General features: G+C 49.3%; 1 protein-coding gene and 1 long non-coding RNA gene across 2 annotated transcripts; both read left to right on the top strand.

Moving 5' to 3' along the window:
* The first annotated feature begins 476 nt into the window (after positions 1-476).
* Positions 477-7868, top strand: LOC136787223 (uncharacterized). Its single transcript, XR_010826812.1, has 2 exons — positions 477-1193; positions 6379-7868. It is a non-coding gene; the product is annotated as an uncharacterized lncRNA (long non-coding RNA).
* Positions 7869-14593: 6725 nt separating this feature from the next.
* On the top strand, positions 14594-15869 carry LOC136787286 (olfactory receptor 14C36-like). Its single transcript, XM_066984439.1, has one exon. The coding sequence runs from the start codon at positions 14614-14616 to the stop codon at positions 15571-15573; it is 960 nt and encodes a 319-aa protein (XP_066840540.1). The 5' UTR covers positions 14594-14613; the 3' UTR covers positions 15574-15869.
* Positions 15870-19921: the final 4052 nt, after the last annotated feature.

The raw sequence follows: 19921 nt of genomic DNA, 5'->3' as shown, positions 1-19921 counted from the left end.
GGGTGAACAAATTTTGCTGAACAGTCCTTGGTCTCCAGTAATGAAGCAGCATATATATGGTAATCAGGGAGTCTCGGATAGTGCCATGTTGCCACTGGTGCACCATTTGGGTAGCTACTGGCACTTCGACACTGAGCAACCCCGCAACAGAAGGATCCCATGGGGGACCGGGCAAGGTAGAAAACCGTTCAATGTGCATAAATCACCATAAATCACCTCCAGCATGGCCAATTCCATCAGATACGGGCTGCCTCTCTCCCTGGTGGTCCATTTGCCTGGGTGACATACAACATCTTCCTTGAAGGGATGCCTTTCCTTTAGGCCTGACAGGAGTTGCCTCAAGAGACTGAGGGTTTGTGCCCCCTTTCCAACTGCTTTGTCAATGCCCCCTTCCCTGGGGAGGGATCCCAGCTGCTTGGCATCCCTGGCCTCTAATTCCAGGCTACTAGCCCTTGTATCCCTGTATCGGAACAGACAGGTGATTAGGGAAGCTGAGGCGATTCCAGATAAGAAAGGGTTAAGAATGAAACTATTAAAGGAGAACAGAACATTAGGTGTAGGGCAGGAAGCAGATGTACGGACAATGTATCTCAAAATAGGACATACGGGCAATATATCTCGAACAAGACATTGGAATCCAAGATAAGAAAATAATGAGCAGAAGATTCGAAGAAAAAACAGTCCTTGCGGTTAGGAAGAAAGCTAATTCAGCAGAATCCTGACCAAGGGTGAAAAGTACACTGTGAGGAAGACTTATGGCCTTCCTCTCTGAGACCACCGACCACAGCTCGACGACCCCTGCCCAAGACCACTGAGAGGATCTGCGCAGGCGCAGGACACAAAAAACTGATTAGCATGAGAAGCGAGAGTAGGCGGGGTTAGATAATGAATATGTATAGGCGTTAATAAAATATTAATCACTGTGATGTATAAATTTGGGACGGCTTTTCACTTCGGGATGCACGATAGGCGGAAAGATCCCCCGTGCATCCGGCGCCATCAATAAAGAATAAATCACTTAAAGAAATTGGATTTATGATCTTTGAATCAATCTGGCACCCCAGATGGGACTTCTTCTCTGTCGGACCGCAGGACCCGCTGGGAACAGGACTCCCTAGGGTACCCCCGGGATTTCCCGGAGGGACTCCTCGACTCAACGGATCACTGCGGAGGCAGACACGGACCCCATCATTGTAAGTGATTATATTCTTTATTTTGGTTTATTTGGTTGACCGGTCAATTGGGGTCGTCTGTAAGTCAGAAAGTAAAAGTTTTCTGCAGGACGGCATTTGGTTTTTTGGAAAGCACTCAGTTGCTGTTGGGAAACAAGTAACCTTTGCATGCGAGGTTGGTATTACGTTGTGTTTAAATGTGGAACTTGACCTTGGCTATTGTCTTTGGGATTTTGATTATACTCTTTATAACGTTACTAGGATCTTGGTGTTATTGTGGAAAGCTGCCGGCTTGTATTGTGTAACAAGAAACATTCTGAACTGTAACATGGGGGGGGGCAGCAGAGTAGTGGGATTCCAAAGAAAAGCCCGTTGGGATGTATCTTGAGTCATTGGAAAGATATAGGGGGATCCCCCGGTGGAACTGAAAATAAGAAAACGTTGATAAAATATTGTAATCAATGGTGGCCACTTTATAAGTTGGATTGTGAGGAAAAATGGCCACTGAATGGAACCTTAAATTATAATACTTTACTACAGTTAATGTTGTTTCTAAGGAGAGAAGGAAAGTGGGATGAGGTGTCATACGCAGATATGTTTTTCACTTTGAGAAACCACCCGGAATGGCAGAAGGAGTGTGGAATTAACTTAGCCCCACAGGATCCTTTGATCCTGGCAATAGAAAAGGATATGAAGAAGGAAGGGGCAGGAAAAATGAAAAGATGTTGTTCAGCGTGCAGTATCGGGCAGAGATGTTTGAAATTGAATGAGTCAGAGGAGAGAATGGAGGATTATGTCCTCCCGCCCCAGATAATAGAACGAGGCGTGGGGGCGAGCTCAGGAAACGGCAGAATAGATAAGAAAAATGAGAGTTGGGGGAATGGAGACTTTACCCCGATCACGGCTCGAACCCGAAGTAAGGTCGGGCCCATTATTCAAGCCCCGTTACGACAGGCTATGGGGGCTAACGGACCAGCTCGGATAAAAGTACCTTTCACAACTGCTGAGTTAGATTCATGGAAGGAAGCTGTGAAAGGATACCGGGATGATCCAGAATCAGTGGCCCGGAGGTTTGAGCTGATTGTAAAGAATTTAGATCCCGATTGGAAAGATATAGAGATAATGCTGGCAGCATTATCGGAAACGGAAAAGCAACTGGTAATTAAGAATGCACAAACTCAAGTACAGACCCAGGTAACGTCAGGAGTTTTACCTGGAACTGTGGAGGTATATGTGCCCAGAGTGGACCCAAACTGGGACTATAATGATGAGGGTGATTATAGGTTATTAAAAAGATATCAGGAATGGATTAGGATCGCCTTGGAAAGTGCGATACCAAAGTCTGTAAACTGGTCTAGGTTATATACCATAAAACAGGGGCAAACTGAGACCCCGTCAGAATTTCTCGATCGACTAAGGACAGCAATGCAAAAATTTACAACGATAGACCCCTCTTCTGAGGAAGGTAAAGTCCAGCTAGTATCATTGTTCTTGGGTCAGTCTGCGGACGATATAAGGCGGAAGCTTCAGAAAATGAAAGAGCCGGATGTGAGAGATTTAGAAAGGCTGGTGGAAGAGGCATGGAGGGTATTTAGGAATCGAGAAGGGAATGAGAAACAAAGGCTGGGTAGGGCTATTGCTGCGGCAACTGTTGCAGCCTTACAGAGGCAAGAAGAACCTTTTCGGGGAAAAGGAAGAGGGAATGGGATAAGGGGAAGGTCAGTAAAGCCTCCCCTGAGACCGAATCAGTGTGCATATTGTAGGGAAGTGGGTCATTGGAGAAGGGAATGTCCGAAACAACGGGAGAAGAACAGGTTGATGGTAGCTAGTGTATCTCCTGACCAATGAAGTGGACCGGGGGATTCTACCCTAGCAGATCCGCTGGTTAAAATTAAGCTAGGGAAATCAGGACAGGAAGTGGAGTTTTTAATTGACACAGGAGCGACTTATTCTGTGTTAAACCAGAAATTGATACCAGAGGATGAGGATTTTGTGACGGTGATAGGAGCTACAGGCCAGCACGAGAAAGCCTTTTTCCTAAGGCCTTTAAAATACAAGTTAGGGAAACAGATGGGAATACATAGGTTTTTATATTTACCAGGATCCCCGAAGTCTTTGCTGGGGCGAGATTTACTAGAACAATTAGAAGCGGAAATTGTCTTTGAAAAAGGGAAGGTGGGGTTAAAGGTGAGAGAAGAAAAGCTGATAACCGCGCTAAGCTTAACGCTGATACAAGCAGACCCCATCGGTAAAGTACCTTCGGAGATTTTAGACCAAGTTTACCCAGGAGTCTGGGCTACTGACATCCCTGGGCGAGCCAAAAATGCAGCCCCGATAGTGGTGAGATTAAAGCCAGGGGAAAGGCCAGTTAAGATTAAGCAATATCCCCTAAGATTAGAAGACAGGAAAGGAATTAAGGGGATAGTGGATAAGTTTTTAAAACATGGACTGCTGGTTGAGTGCGAATCTGAATATAATACTCCTATACTACCAATTAAGAAGCCAGATGGGAAGAACTATAGATTAGAGCAGGATTTAAGAGCTATAAATAAGATCACTGAAGATATACACCCTGTGGTAGCCAACCCGTACACATTACTGACTAAATTAAAAGATAATTTAGTTTGGTTTACCGTACTGGATTTAAAAGATGCCTTCTTCTGCCTGACTTTAGCCCCAGAAAGTCAGAAGCTTTTTGCTTTTGAATGGGAAAATCCAGACTCAGGACGAAAGGCTCAATTGACCTGGACCGTATTGCCGCAGGGATTCAAAAACAGCCCCACGATTTTTGGGAATCAACTAGCAAAAGAGCTTGAGGTTTGGGAGGCCCCAAACACCGAAGGAGTTCTGCTGCAATACGTTGATGACCTTTTGATAGCCACTGAGAATAGGAGCAGCTGCATGCAGTGGACGATAAGTCTCCTTAATTTTCTGGGTTTGAATGGGTATCGAGTCTCTCAACAGAAGGCTCAGCTGATTCAGTCACGTGTAACTTACTTGGGGTTTGAGATTTCAGGGGGACAAAGGGAGTTAGGAACAGAACGGAAAGAAACTATCTGCCGTACCCCAGAACCACAGACCATTAAGGAATTACGAACTTTTCTAGGGATGACAGGTTGGTGCCGTCTATGGATTAATAATTATGGACTAATTGTAAAACCCCTATATGACCTCATCAAGAATAACCAATCAAAATTGGTCTGGACGGGGGAAGCACGGGCTGCCTTTAAGAAGCTTAAATTGGAGTTAATGCGAGCACCAGCTTTGGGTCTACCGGACTTGTCCAAACCCTTTTGGTTGTACTCCTGTGAGAGACAAGGGATGGCTCTGGGGGTGCTGGCACAGAAGCTGGGCCCCTACAGGAGAGCTGTGGCCTACTTCTCTAAACAACTGGATGAAGTAAGTAAAGGTTGGCCGGGTTGCCTTCGAGCGGTGGCCGCTGTCATCATGAATATACAGGAGGCTCGGAAGTTCACTATGGGACAGAAGATAACCGTGCTGGTATCACACACTGTCTCGGCAGTCTTGGAGCAGAAAGGGGCACACTGGTTATCCCCTCAAAGATTTTTAAAATACCAAGCAATACTGGTGGAGCAAGATGACGTAGAAATTGTGGTTACTAACATTGTGAACCCAGCTTCTTTCCTTAGTAACGCTCCTGACGAGCCAGTGGTCCACGATTGTATCGAAACTATGGAAACTGTGTATTCTAGCCGACCAGATCTCAAGGAGGAGCCCTTGGAAGACGCGGACGAATCATGGTATACTGATGGAAGCAGCTTTGTGAAACAAGGACAACGCAAAGCAGGGTATGCGGTGATGACCACTCAACAGGTAATTGAGTCGAAACCATTACCCCCTGGGACGTCTGCTCAGAAAGCAGAAATAATTGCCCTTACGCGGGCATTGGAACTAGCAGCAGGAAAGAAAGTAAATATCTGGACAGACTCTAAGTATGCATTTGGTGTGGTGCATGCACATGGGGCTATCTGGAAGGAACGAGGATTATTAACGGCCCAAGGAAAACAAATAAAATATGCTGAGGAGATTTTGAAGTTGTTGGAAGCGGTAAAGCACCCAGAGAAGGTGGCTGTTATACATTGCCGGGGACACCAAAAAGGAACCGCTGACTTCGAGGTAGGGAACCGATTGGCTGACCAAGAAGCAAAAAGGGTGGCCGGATTGGCTGAGGCAGAAGCGCTCACTTTAATACCAGACGGTAAAATACAAACTTTAGGTGAAGGACAGGAACCTAGGTACACACAGGAAGATCAAAAGTTAATTGGGGACCTGGGAGGAAAAGCAAGGAGTGATGGATGGGTATACCTGAAAGATAATAGGGTTGTACTACCCTCTAATTTAATATGGCCTATGGTCATGGCAGAACATAATAAGACTCACTGGGGAGCAGACACCTTATATAAAAATCTGAGTCGAGTCTTGGTGGGAAGAAATCTGTATACTACGGTAAAACAAGTAACCCAGCAATGCAGTATTTGTTTGCATCATAACCCTAATACAGAAAATAGGGTAAAGTTCGGAATAATCAGTAAAGGAAACTATCCAGGACAACAATGGCAGATAGATTTTTCAGAACTGCCAAGAAAAGGGGGGTATCGATACTTGTTGGTTTTGACAGATACTTTTTCCGGGTGGCCGGAGGCTTTTCCCTGTCGAACCAACAAGGCAAGAGAAGTGGTTAAGGTTTTACTGAATGAGATAATACCGCGTTTCGGAATTCCGGCAGCAATGTCCTCGGATAGAGGCTCTCATTTTTGTGCGCAAATAGTTCAAGAAGTAAGTAAGGTCTTAGGGGTAGACTGGCAACTCCATACCCCTTACAGACCACAGGCAAGCGGACAAGTGGAAAAGATGAATCATCTAATCAAACAACAAATAGCCAAAATAGGACAAGAGACTAATTTATCATGGCCTCAGTCTCTCCCTTTGGCTTTACTTAGAATTAGAGTAAAACCACGGACAAAGGAAAATCTAAGCCCTTTTGAAATATTATACGGAAGACCCTATCAGTTTTTGTTCAGCGGGGAGGACCTGACGCAACTGGGGTCGGGATACTTGTATAATTATTTAATAGGACTCCAAAAAGAGTTGGATCAAATATCTAAAGTTGTCTCAGGAACCAGGGCTAGAGGGCTGGACCAACCAATCCACCCCTTTAAACCTGGGGATTATGTGTATGTAAAAGCATTTGCAGGTCGCCCTTTGGAAGAAAAGTGGACGGGACCATACCAGGTGCTGCTGACAACACATACCGCCATCAAGATTAAGGAGCAAACGGCCTGGATCCATTATTCGAGAGTGAAGAAAGCTCCAAAAGCCCCCTGGAAAGTAACGCTGGGTGACGGTGAACTGAAACTAAAGTTCAGTCAAGCAAAATGAAGACACTATGGTCAGGAGTATTTAGTAATGTAGTTAGCAGAAATTTAGTTAACAGAATTGTTTTATTTCTGTGGCTTATAGTTGTAATTGTGATTCAAGAATTGGAAGGTGCTTCTATGATGATAGAGAATGGTGGGTGGCCTTGGTCTGAAGCCGTAACCACGGAGGATAAGAACATTAATGGAAAGTTAGCTGTTGTGGTTATTTGGCGAACAAATGGTGATCATTTACATGCATTATCAGAATGGCAAAATTTAGGGGAAGGGTGGATACACCAAAGAACTGTAGGGGACGAAATTGAAATAGGGTGCCGAATGATTAATGGAACAGCCCACGAGAAAGCAACGGGGATTTTAGTAAAACCGACTTCCAAAAGTGGCCAACAAGAAGGTTGTATCCGCCCAGGTAAATTAGATTGTTGGTATAATTGTATATTAACACAGACTGTAGCAGTTAACTGTTTTTGGACTAATAATGGTCAAAAGCTCGAGATCAAGGAAGGCAAGAGCCTCATGATAAATTTTCTGTATAAGATTAGTAAGGATAACATTTCATGGGGCTTTGAGGAAATATGGAATAAGTTAACTTCATGGTTACCCAACTTTCAATAGTTAGAACAAGTTTTTACTGATCTGGTTATGTTATTGGTAGTAGGAATATTTGTATGTATGTCACTGCGATACTGCTAATGATAAGGGCATGCAATGCAAAAGAATTTGCATGGGGAAAAGAAAAGGGGGGATTGATTAGGGAAGCTGAGGCGATTCCAGATAAGAAAGGGTTAAGAATGAAACTATTAAAGGAGAACAGAACATTAGGTGTAGGGCAGGAAGCAGATGTACGGACAATGTATCTCAAAATAGGACATACGGGCAATATATCTCGAACAAGACATTGGAATCCAAGATAAGAAAATAATGAGCAGAAGATTCGAAGAAAAAACAGTCCTTGCGGTTAGGAAGAAAGCTAATTCAGCAGAATCCTGACCAAGGGTGAAAAGTACACTGTGAGGAAGACTTATGGCCTTCCTCTCTGAGACCACCGACCACAGCTCGACGACCCCTGCCCAAGACCACTGAGAGGATCTGCGCAGGCGCAGGACACAAAAAACTGATTAGCATGAGAAGCGAGAGTAGGCGGGGTTAGATAATGAATATGTATAGGCGTTAATAAAATATTAATCACTGTGATGTATAAATTTGGGACGGCTTTTCACTTCGGGATGCACGATAGGCGGAAAGATCCCCCGTGCATCCGGCGCCGTCAATAAAGAATAAATCACTTAAAGAAATTGGATTTATGATCTTTGAATCACAGGTGACAATGTGCTGGTCTAGATGATGGATAAAATCTTTTCGCACATCTCACAGCTCCCCAAGGAACAGTGATCAGGTGCTTACTGATGATTTTATGATATCTCACTCTTCATCCACGTGTTCCTCTGATGGTCCTACTTGGGAGTAGCCTGCCTCGTCTTCTTCTTTCTCCTTCCCTGTATGGGTAGGAGCTTCTTTCCTTGCTAAACAAGCTGATTTTGGTTTTTTTCTCACGTATACGTATGACTGATATAGGCACAGGCTGGTTCTGTGGCCCAGTCGCAGGGATTGGAGTTGTGTAGATTGCAACTCAGTAAGCATAAGCCAATCCCCAGCACATTGCAGTGATTTCTGTCTCTTTGGAATTGCCAGGGTGATGACACACATTTTTCAAGCATTCTGACAATTTTTTAGCATTCTGCACTTGTTCAGGGGTGAAGTTCCAAGGCATTGCAGGTGCTCACTGTTGTAGGTGCCCGCCCATATCCTCCCACACTCCCTGCCACTCATAGCTATCCTGCCTCAGGGCAGATCTTTCTGTGGAATTCTGAAATAGTTTACCGTAATCATAAACAAAAAATGAAACATATTCATGAGATAGACCAATAGGTACAGGCTGGTTCGAACATCCCAAGGACATTCAAAGTTTTGAAGAGCTATTGTAACTAGCCTGGAGGAGAAAGGGGGAGGTGAAGGACAAAGGGAAAGGGAAGAAGTGGGGAGAAGAAGTGTCCCCCCCCATTCCTCCCATAGATTGGCTCCCCTAGGAGAAAAGTTAAAGACTGCTAATTATGAATAGTTTCTGAAAGATGGTTCCTGAAGTATGTGGGTGACAGCGATGCTGAGTACAACTACCAGATTAGTCTCATGACCAGTAATTTTAGCATAACATAAAGCAGTGTTACGCAGTAAACTAATAACCATAAACCAGCCCCCAAAAAGAATAAACAGCACAACAGGGAACACACATAATATGTAATGTGCTATCCAACACAATTCTGAGACCAAACACAACTACTAAACCAACATAAAATAACATTTTGGTCAGCAACTACGAAGCTGATATATTATAAAAGGATCTTTTTTATAATTATAACAATATTATTTTAACATGATCTGGTCATATCTGTCATTATCTGAACCCTTTATGTCCCCATTAAGGACCCATTCAGGAAGGAGGGCATCCCACAGGAGGGACCCAGAGAGGGCAGAGATGGATTGTCAAGGAGCAGTGGAAACAAGCGTCATGGACTGACTGCAATCCCCATTCCCCTGCTCCACTCAGGGGAAGGAGTTACAAGAGGCTGGATGGGGGGAATGGAGTTTTTAGTTTGCTTGTGGTTCCTGATGGTTGCAGTCCACTGGTAATAGGCAATAAATTCTATTAATCTGCCTATGCTAAGTCTGTCTTGCCCATGATGATAATTGGTGCCCATGATGGTATTTGGTGGGTGACTACCTTTTGGTGGGTGACTTCTACCTCAACCCTTGATGTCTTTTCATCATACTTTTCCGCCTTTTCCTTCTAGGTGGGGAAGTAAAAGAGCGGTGGCCATGGAGTTCACCTGTGTAGCTGAATAAAACCACCACAGTAATGGACATGGAAAGGGTTCAGCACCAGAACTGTCGCTATCCAGGGATGGCATCGCAGCACCCAGAACATGCTCTGCAGGACTGGCAGCACAGGAGGGAAGCAAAAGAGGTTCCCCTGAAGGAGAGCAGTACAAGGGGAAGGCTTCATTTCCAACACAGGCATTTCTGGAACATTCCTGAGACAGCTGTGGGAGCTGTAGGCCACACCAGTCTCTGGGACACTGGACGTCTTTCCTCCCAGAGAGAGATCCCAAAGATGCACTAGCTCCCAGGGAAACCTAGCCCTGTACTGTCCTACATCAGGAGGAGGCTGAGCCATGGCCAGAGGAGCCCTGGGGCTCAGGACAGCCCTAGCATCAGGACCCAGGAATCCTGACTGCCACATTGTCCCCTCAGCCCAGAGGGGCACTCAGGTACGGCTCTTGCAGCAGCCACCTGTCCTGCCCAGCCTCCCCCCAAAGCCCAGGACTTGAAGCGCTGGACAGCTGACAGCCCCTCGGCCACCCCTTGGGAAGGGGCTCCTGACACCCTCACCTTTGGAGGAGAGCTGCAGGAGCACTGGGAATGCAGAAGTCAGGTCAGAGGTGATGGTCGCCCTCCAGCAGCCCTCCATCTCGCTTGCTGCTGGCCCTCAGCTCACGACAAGGGATGCCCGCCCTGGCTCCTCAACCACAGCTCCTCTGCAAGGTGCCCCTGCTCCTCCGCCCGTCAGCGAGGGTCGCCCAGTGCAACCTTGCTGCCTGCTGCCCCCACTCCTGGCCACAGAAGGACAGCGGTGGGGAGCACCCAAGCAGTGCCCAGCAGGGACCAGGCCTTGCAGGGAAGTGCCGGCACTGCTGCTGCTCCAGTGATGATATCCTGGTGATGCAGTGCATCCCCCTATGACATCAGCACGTGTCATTTGAAAGCCTATGAGGTCAGCAGCATGGAGACAGCGCAGCTTGGGAGAGAGACGAGAGATTTCCCTTCTTGTCCTGAGAAACTGTCACCTCCCTTCTGCCCAGTTCTTTTCCACAGGATCCTGACAAATCCACCAGGAACATCTCCAAATGGTGACAAAGGCCATTGGATATAGGAAATGGAGCGCTGGAGAAGTCACTGCTGTCCTCCTGCACCAACACACCTCTGCTCTTGGAAGCCCTTCCAGGAAGGTGGGGTTTGAGGCTTGTCCTGGGCCTGGCCTTTTTTCAAAAGATGGGAGCGAAGGCACCTGGAATGCAGCAGCCCCTCACCGTGCCTGAACTCCACTGCATGTCCCTCACTTGGAGAAGTAGGATGTGTTATATGGATGGAATTGCAGTGCATGCCAGGGCCTTCCTCCCTGGACGTCCCACAAGGCTCTGTGCTCTGAGAAGGCCTCAGCAACATCCCCCGGTCTGCCATGCAGGAGGCAGAGGTGGTACACGAGGGAATGGCAAACGTAATCACTGTTGATCATCCCCACCTGTTTCTTCTGAAGAATCTGCACCCATCCAGCACAGCCCCCCAAGCTGAGGGACCTGTCCCCCCACACCTCAGCAGCTCTTCCATCCATGTCCCAGCCCTGTGACAGCAGGCGGGGATCCAGCTCCTCCTGCCTGTGCCCCACGCTGAGGGCATTGGGGCACATCTGGGCTGCAGCACCTCAGCTGTGGCACAAGGGCCAAACTCAGCCTTGTCCCAGATCTTGTGCCCAAGCATGGGCATGCAGAGGCTTTCCTTCACAGCAGAGACATGCTGCCGTGGATGGCAGATGGCCATGGGAGGATGAAATGAGGGGCCCGAAGCAGAGCACGCCCTGGTGATCCTGAGGCCAGAAGGAAACAGGCCTGGGCTGTGCTGCCCTGACAGCAGAGGGCCTTTTGTGGTGTTGGTGCAGCCCTGAGGGCCAGTGCTGGAGCTGGGGCTGATCTCCAGGCAGGAAAAGGGGCTGCTGCCAAAGTCCTTGGCTATGGGCATCCTGTGATCCAGGGACACAGAAAAAAATCACTGGGCTGTGTCTTGACTGAGTGAAGGATGGGGGTGAGAAGCAGCAGCAGTGTTTGCAAACACAAGTGGAAACGCCGGTGTGATGTGCCTCATATCCATGCACTGCCTGCCTCTACTGGATAGAGGAGGGCCAGACCTTGGCTTGCTGCAGCCCTGGGAAGCAGTCACTTGCTCACAAGCACCAGATCTGTCGGAGATGCCATCGGGGTTCCTGTTAAGTACCAGCTATGAATGGCCAGAGCTGTCCTGTGGGTCCTGTGCTGCCCGTGTCAGCTGCATGCTCCAGCGGTGCTGGGCAGCGTTGGCATCTCAGGTAGCACTGCAGGCCTGGAATTGGCTATTACATGGAGCAGCTGCCCTGAACGAGGTTAGGCAATGTAGGGATGTCCATGAGACAAGTGCCGTTACAGTCACTGGAGATGGAGGGAAAACCAGATGGAGAAGAGGGAGAGAGACTCAGGTCTCCCTGTGGCACAGTTCTCCATTGGGTCAGGTGGATACCTCTACAGGCTGCCCTGAGCCTACTGAGGAGGGACAGGTTTAGTTGTCCTAAATGTGTGCATTTGGTGTCACTTCAGCTGGCCAAAGGCATTCCCCACCAGCCTCCAAGGGGATGCCCCCAGGTGCTGCCCTGTCCCTCAGGGTTCCTCCATGAGAGCTTGCAGATACCTGCACGTCCCTCTGCCCCCTGACATGTCACCAGGTGTTTGCAGCCCCCTGATTTCCTCCATCTCCATTAATGATGTTGGAGCTGAGACAAGGAGCTCACCTGCAGGTGCCCATGTGGTGTACATTAAAGGGAGGGCAGAGGAATCCCAGGTCCTGTGGGTCTGGGGCAGGCATGGGTGTGAGCTGAGCTCCCTTTTGGTCCCAGTCCTAAAATCCATCATGAGATGTCTCAACTGACTGTGCAGAATCCCTTCCCTGAACAGGGGATAAAGAAGAAGATTCCCTGACTTTGTCTGGATGCCCAAACTGATAGCGGGACAAGAAGATGTGATTGTTACACTTAATTGGTTTTCTGTTAGGTGAAATGAGCCTGCTGCCAAGTGTGTGTGCCCAGGGGAGGGAGGGAACGCTAGGGATCCCTTTGGGCTGTTTCCCAGCAGGTTCCCCTGCAGCCCCAGGGCCATGGGTAGGGAGCCTGGTGGGGGGCAGAGCAAGGGAGGCCTTGGGCTGGGCCTGTGCTGCTGAGCTGGGCCGGGCTCCTGGGCCCAAGGGGAGCTCCTGGCAAGCGGGCAGCGCTGCAGAGAGCCAGCTCTGCCCAGGAGCAGCTCCTCTGCCCAGCGCAGCAGGGCTGGGGGCACTGCCTGCAGAGACAGAGTGGGTAAAGGCAGGCAGAAGTGGCAGGATGCACAGAGCTCGCTGGGGGAGAACACTTGCCAGCCCTGACCCCGGTAAGTCTCTGGCTGGAGGGCAATGCAGCCGCAGCTCCTGGAGGAAGGAGAAGCCGCGCGTGCAGGCAGGGGTGCCCAGGGCTGTGGTGCAGAGCAGGGTCCCTGCTGTGCCCCAGGGGCTGTGTGCCGGGGCAGGGCCTCTGCCGCCTGCCAGGCTCAGCACTCAGCCTGCCCGGGGAGCTGCCCAGGGCGCTGCGGGGAGAAGCTGCGGGTGGAAGGAGCCCCCCGGCAGGGCAGGGTCCTGCTGCTGGCGGGAGGCTGCTGCCTGGGGCAGCCTGCTCACAGGTATACAGCACACAGTGGCATTTCCCAGTTAAGTTTTTCACAGGAAAAGTCCAATTAGGAATATTTTGCCCTCTTGTCAGTTACCTACTCTACTGGATGGGGACGGGAAACAGGGAGAAATGGAAAAGGAGCTGTCAAGTATGAGCACATTGCTGAGATTCCTGAACTGTGATACTGATGATCAGTAGGTTTGTGAGCTGCCCCGGAACTGCCTTCAGCCTCTCCTCTTCCTATCGATAGCAACAGCATCATCTTTGCTGAATCCATCCGGGCATTTCTACAGGTTCTTTTCCACCTGTAAACATGCACATGCAACTAGCCAGTCCCCTGCATACAGGAATTCGCCGAAGGGCAAAGATTACTGCACAGAGATTGGGTCGAGGCTGTGAGCAGAAACAGGAATAACACTTGAGACAAGGAAACAGCTCCCAGAAATAAAACCTTCAGTCATCAGGGATATGATCAAGGAATGAGAGGAAGGTAAGTCATAAAACCTGTCACAGGGCTAATTCATCAGAAAACTCCATATTTTTCCATTCAGTAAAGACCCCTTCCTGTGAGCCTACCTCCTAGCCTCCTCTCACACCTAAAAAAAAAGTCGCTGCCCTCTTGGTCTTTCGAGCTGTGAGCTGCCCTGCAGGATAGAAATCTTTCCCATAGTATGTTTGTAATATCTGGAAAGCATACGTAGTAGAGGAGGTGCTAAATGCAAGGACGTACTATTGGGCTGGTGAAATGAACGTTAGGTGTCCTGGGCAGGAGGTGTGGTGCTGAGACCTTGCTCAGGTACCTTGACAAAGGCTGGGCATTGAGGAATTGGCAGTGGATTCCTCCTCTCTCAGCAGTGTCTGGCGTCTTTCTGGGTAACAGAAATGTGATTGTCCTCCATCTGCAAAAGCTGCACACTCAGGGCAGGTGGGAACAAGCCCAGCCAACTCCCCTCACCCTGCTCTGAGCCAAAGGGAATACTTTGCCTCTCAGGTCTCACAACCGTTCACGGTGAGTGCAGCAGAAATCCTCAGGATTTCTGAGTGTAGAGAACACTGCTTGGGCGTGAAGAGAGGGAAAAGGATATGTAGAAAAAATTGCCCCTAAAACTCCTTTCTGTCAACTACATTCTGTAGCACTGGAATGCAGATGCTGACATGGCCTTCTGTGTAGGAAAGGATTTCATCTGATAAACTTTGAAAATAAAACCTTTCCCAGCTGCCATGTTCCCGTGTACTCATTGCACTGAGTAAGGACTTATTCCCTCAAGAGCCCAGGAGCAAAGGCCCCTGCTCCTCATGGCGCACTGAACCTTAAAAATGAAGCTCATGTCGTGGAGCTGAATGAAAGATTCCAGTAGAGAAAGGAAAAGCCTTTAAGTATGGCAGGGGGAGGGTCTACAAGGAATGATATAGGTTTCACTTGGAGAAGCCTGTCCTAACTTTTCATTGTCTTTTACTACCTGTACAGATCCCCATACCCAACAGGCATCAGATGTCCAACAGCAGCTCCATCACCGAGTTCCTCCTCCTGCCATTCGCAGACACGCGGGAGCTGCAGCTCCTGCACTTCGCACTCTTCCTGGGCATCTACCTGGCTGCCGTCCTGGGCAACAGCCTCATCCTCACCGCCGTAGCCTGCGACCACCGCCTCCACACCCCCATGTACTTCTTCCTCCTCAACCTCGCCCTCCTCGACCTGGGCTGCATCTCCACCACTCTGCCCAAAGCCATGGCCAATTCCCTCTGGGACACCAGGGCCATCTCCTATGCAGGATGTGCTGCCCAGGTCTTTTTGTTTGTCTTCTTTATTGGAACTGAATTTTCAGTTCTCACCATCATGTCCTATGACCGCTACGTTGCCATCTGCAAGCCCCTGCACTACGGGAGCCTCCTGGGCAGCAGAGCTTGTGCCCAGATGGCAGCAGCTGCCTGGGGCAGTGGGGTTCTCTATGCTCTGCTGCACACTGCCAGTACATTTTCCCTGCCCCTCTGCCAAGGCAATGCCTTGAACCAGTTCTTCTGTGAAATTCCCCAGATTCTCAAGCTCTCCTGTACAGATGCCTATCTCAGGGAAGTTTGGGTGCTTCTGTTTAGTGCTTGTTTGACATCTGGATGTTTTGTTTTCATTGTTTTTTCCTACGTGCAGATCTTCAGGGCCGTGCTAAGGATGCCCTCTGAGCAGGGATGGCACAAAGCCTTTTCCACGTGCCTCCCTCACCTGGCTGTGGTCTCTCTTTTTCTCAGCACAGCCATTTTTGCCCACCTAAAGCCCCCCTCCATCTCCTCCCCGTCCTCTGACCTGGTGGTGGCAGTTCTGTACTCGGTCATGCCCCCAACACTGAACCCCCTCATCTACAGCATGAGAAGCCAGGAGCTCAAGGGTGCCATTAAACAAATGATTTCATGGATCTTTCTGAGTAGTGATAGATTTTCCCTCTTTCTACACAAGTGACTTTCCTATCCCCATGAAGGCCTCAGCCTTGTTTCATATGTATATTTTCATTGTTATCTTTAGTATCATTAGCAATTATGTTCTTAGAGAAATGTTTGCAGATGTCTCATTTCTAATGAGGAATGACACTGCTCTGTTTACTCTGGAGGCTCTATAAATGTGTCTTACAGAAGGTCAGCACTGACTGTTTTAGTATCTGCTTAATAAAACAGGATCTTAATAGTGCAGTCTGAACACTTCACTCTTCTTTCACAGCTTGTGCCAAAATCAGGGCTGTGCACTTGCTCCCCGGCAGGCCTGTTGCTGCATGGATTTGGGAGAGACCAAGCATAGGATTTAAGAGCAATATGTTGGTGTCTAATGACAGCAGAGATGGTCACTGAGGTACATAGGCATGATTGTCCCACATGGGGCAGGGCAGAGGACATCCTCCAGGACATAAATGTGAAGCTGCCTGGAGAGTCCATCAGCTATGTGCAGATCTTCAGGGCTGTGCTGAGGATGCCTTCTGAGCAGGAAGGTCTGCAGGCCTCTTGGGGATCCGTTGCAGAAGAGAGCAGGGCACACAGCAGGGGACACTGACCTCTGTACGCTTGTGCCATGGTTGTCCCATCTGTGGGGCTGAGCCCTCTGTGCCCCCAGGAGCTTCTGTGCCCGTCAGAGGGGCTGGGGCTGTGGTGGCAGTGCCCAGAGCCCTGCAGCAGCCTGTGGTGGGCACCGCCCTGGGGCTGCTGCCACTGGACTGGGATGAGGGCAGGGAGGTGGGCAGAGATCAGGGAGGTGGGAGAACCGTGCTCAGGGTCTGTGTTGGGGGAACGTCCAGCCTCTGTCCTGGCCCAGAGCCCTGCAGACCTGCAGAGGCCCCCATGGGATGTGGCTGGGTCAGGGCAGAGGCCATGGGCTGGAGGAGGCTGCAAAGGCAGGAGGGCCATGGCAGGAAGGGACCCTGAGGGTGCCATTGGGATTGTAACAGGGGGGATCTTGACCCAGCCCTGAATGTGCACTGCCATGTGCGGTGCCTTGGCAGCACGGCTGTGGGAGCATGTGTGGGGCAGTGGGGCTGGGACGCTGCAGGGACAGGGTGCAGACAGGGTCCACAAAGCAGCCATCCGTGGGTGACAGCAAGGATAGGCTCCAAAACAGAAATTTATGGTGGAGGTGGAGGTATGGTTTTAGCAAGGGCAGAGCTCACCTGGAAGTGGTGTTATCGAGAAAAGTCAAGAGCAAAGAGAAGAGCTTTTGCTGGAGCTAAGGCACAGATTTCTCACCCAGCTCGCCCAGGGCTCGTCCTGAGCAAGGCGGCCACGAGCCCTGCCTGCCCTCCTGCCTGCCCCGCGCCGTCAGGTGGCTGTAGCAGAGGGGACCCACAGCCAGCCCCTCGATGGGGCTCTGCCAGCCCCTCGCCCTCCCCTCTGCAGTGACGTCATTTCTGCCCAGGGGCTCTCTGATGCGCGGGATGATGTCACAGTGCCTGCCGGCCAGCCCTTCTGAGGGCCAGTCAGGCTGCTGCAGTGGCAGTGACCTCACTCCAGCCCCCTCCCCACGGCCTGCCTCTCCCCTTCCCCTCTCCCCTCTCTGGACCCCGGGGTGTCACGCAGTCGGTGTCACGCAGCAGCTTTGCAGTGGTGGCCTCCGTGGTGGTGTTGCCAGGGAGGACATCTGCCCCTGAGCCAAAAGGACCTACTACTGCCAAGATGCATTTGGTGTTTCAAGCTGTCAGTGGCAGAGGTCTTGCAAAGTCTTTCTGCAGTTGTGCCCAGGGACCTTCACTCCATGGGTCCTGGGCTGGGGCTTTCACTTCAGACGAACCTGCATCGGTCGTGGCACAAGAAAGATGCCTCTTACAGCTGTGCTCTGCATCCTCCTTCATGGTAGGGCACCACTCGGTGTCCTTCTTTCTGCTCACAGTGTTTGTCTTAGCTCAGGGATGAACCAGATTAGATCTGCCTGAGTCTTCTGAGGCCCAATCCAAGGCCTCCTGCCTGCTGCACCTACAGCACAAGAACCATTACTTTCCCTTACTGTGCAGATTGACCTGATGGGTCTGTTCCTATTAATCCCTCTTAATTTCCCTAGTTGGAAGGGGACATATTCCCAGACTGGGGCAGGCTGCTGGGCTCTGCCACAGCCAGTCAAAGTCACCTGCTCTTGAGTCTTTCAGCCTGAGTTTATCACACATGATCCAATACGAGTTTCTCGGCGTCTCAATGGCTGTTTCAAGTGTAGTTAACTCCAGGAATTTACGGGTAAGTGTGCCAGTGTGAGAAACATAGTTGTGGTTTTGCAATAGAAGGGGAAGGTCCCACTGTCCCAAATTAAGGAGGAGAGCTAAGAAAAACAGGACAAGAAGTGCGAAGTCAGTAAAAACAAAAATCATGAGCCTCTAGTCGTGAGAGAATAAGGAAAAAAAAAAAAGAAAAAAAAAAAAAGGAAAAGGAGAAATTACCAGTTGGTCAAAAAAAATGTACATATATGGCATAGAAGGGCATCGAGTAGGCTGTGAACCTGCAGTACTCAGCCAATGAGGACACGGGGGAAATCAGGTCATAGAATCATAGAAACACGGGGTTGGAAAGGACCTACAAGATCATCTCGTCCAAATGTCCTCCTATCACCAATACTACCCACTAAGCTACTAAATCATATAACATAGCACCTCATCCAGGTGCTTCTTGAACACCGCAAGGGACAGTGACTCCTCCACCTCCCTGGGCAGGCCGTTCCAGTACCTGACCACTCTTTGAGAGAAAAAGTTTTTCCTGATATCTAATCTAAATCTCCCCAGGTGCAACTCATGGACATTTCCTTGAGTCCTACCATTAGTTATCTGGGAGAAGAGGCCAACGCCCTCCTCATCACAACCTCCCTTCAGGAAGCCTTAGAGAGCAAAAGCGTAGGTGTCGGGTAATAGGGAATACAAGGTTATGATAAACTTTTACTGTGCACTTCTGCTTGCAGGACGCCCGCCATTGCAATCGCGAATAAAATAGCTTTGCAGAAGATCCTGTCTGAAGAAAATTATTGAGATTTTTCTCACAGCCAGGATGTGTGGTGCCAGCCCACAGGAATCCCTCGCACAACCTACAGACTTGTCCAGGCCATAGTCTCGAGTTCCCAGACTGCAGAGGCTGCCTTCCAATGACTGTGACTTATGTTATACTCATGGAATCATAGAACCATAGAATCACGTAGATTGGAAAAGACCTCTCAAATCATCAAGTTTAACCATTTACCTAACACTGCTACATCTATCCCTAAACCATATCCCTAAGCACCACACCTATATGTCTTGTGAATACCTCCAGGGATGACCACTCCACCACATCCCTGGGCAGCCTGTTCCAATGCATCACAACCCTTTCAAGGAAGACATATACCCAAAACCAAACCTAAACCTGCCCTGATGCACCTTGAGGCCATTTCCTCTTGTCCTGTGTCTGGCCCCAGTACTGAGCCCTGGGGGGCACCCCTTGTGTGTGGCTGCCAATTGGATTTAACTCCATTCACCACAACCCTTTGGGCCCAGACACACAGCCATTTTTTTTACCCAGCAAAGCTCACGCCCATCCAAGACATGAGAAGCCAGTTTCTCCAGGAGAATGCTCTGGGAAGCAGAGTCAAAAGCTTTACTAAACCCTAGGTAAACAACATCCTCAGTCTTTCCCTCATCCACCAAGTGCATCGCATTGTCATAGAAAGAGATCAGGTTCATCAAGCAGGAGCTGCCTTTCATAAATCCATGCTGACTGATACCAATCACCTGGTTGTCCTGTATGTGTTGAATGATGGCACTCAAGATAATCTGCATCATAATGTTCCCCGGCACCAATGTAAGACTGACAGGCCTGTAGCTCCATGGGTCCTCCTTTTGGCCTTTCCTGTAGATGGGCATCACATTTGCTAGCCGACAGTAAGCTGTGACCTCCCCTGGCAGCCAGGACTGCTGATAAATGACGGAAAGTGGCTTGGTAAGTACTTCTGCCAGCTCCTTCAATACTCTTCGGTGGATCCCCTCTAGCCCCATAGACTTCTGTATGACTAAGCGGAGTAGCAGGTTGCTAACCATTTCCTCTTGGATTAGGAGGGCTTCATTCTGCTTTCTGTCCCTACCTACCAGCTCAGGAGGCTAGGTACCCAGAGAACAACTGGGCTTCATACTAAAGACTGAGGCAAAGAAGGCATTAAGTACCTCTGCCTTTTCCTCATCTCTTGTCACTATGTTTCCCCCCATACAATTAAGGATGGAGATTCTCCTTAGTCCTCCTTTTGTTCCTAAGGCATTTATAAAGACATTTTTTATTCTCTTGCATGGCAGTAGCCAGACTGAGTTCCAGCTGGGCTTTGGCCC

Source organism: Anser cygnoides, chromosome 28 (genome assembly GCF_040182565.1).
Source record: "Anser cygnoides isolate HZ-2024a breed goose chromosome 28, Taihu_goose_T2T_genome, whole genome shotgun sequence".
Classification (NCBI taxonomy): domain Eukaryota; kingdom Metazoa; phylum Chordata; class Aves; order Anseriformes; family Anatidae; genus Anser; species Anser cygnoides.
The sequence above is the reverse complement of the archived record's forward strand: the minus strand, read 5'-3'. Positions and strand labels throughout refer to the sequence as shown.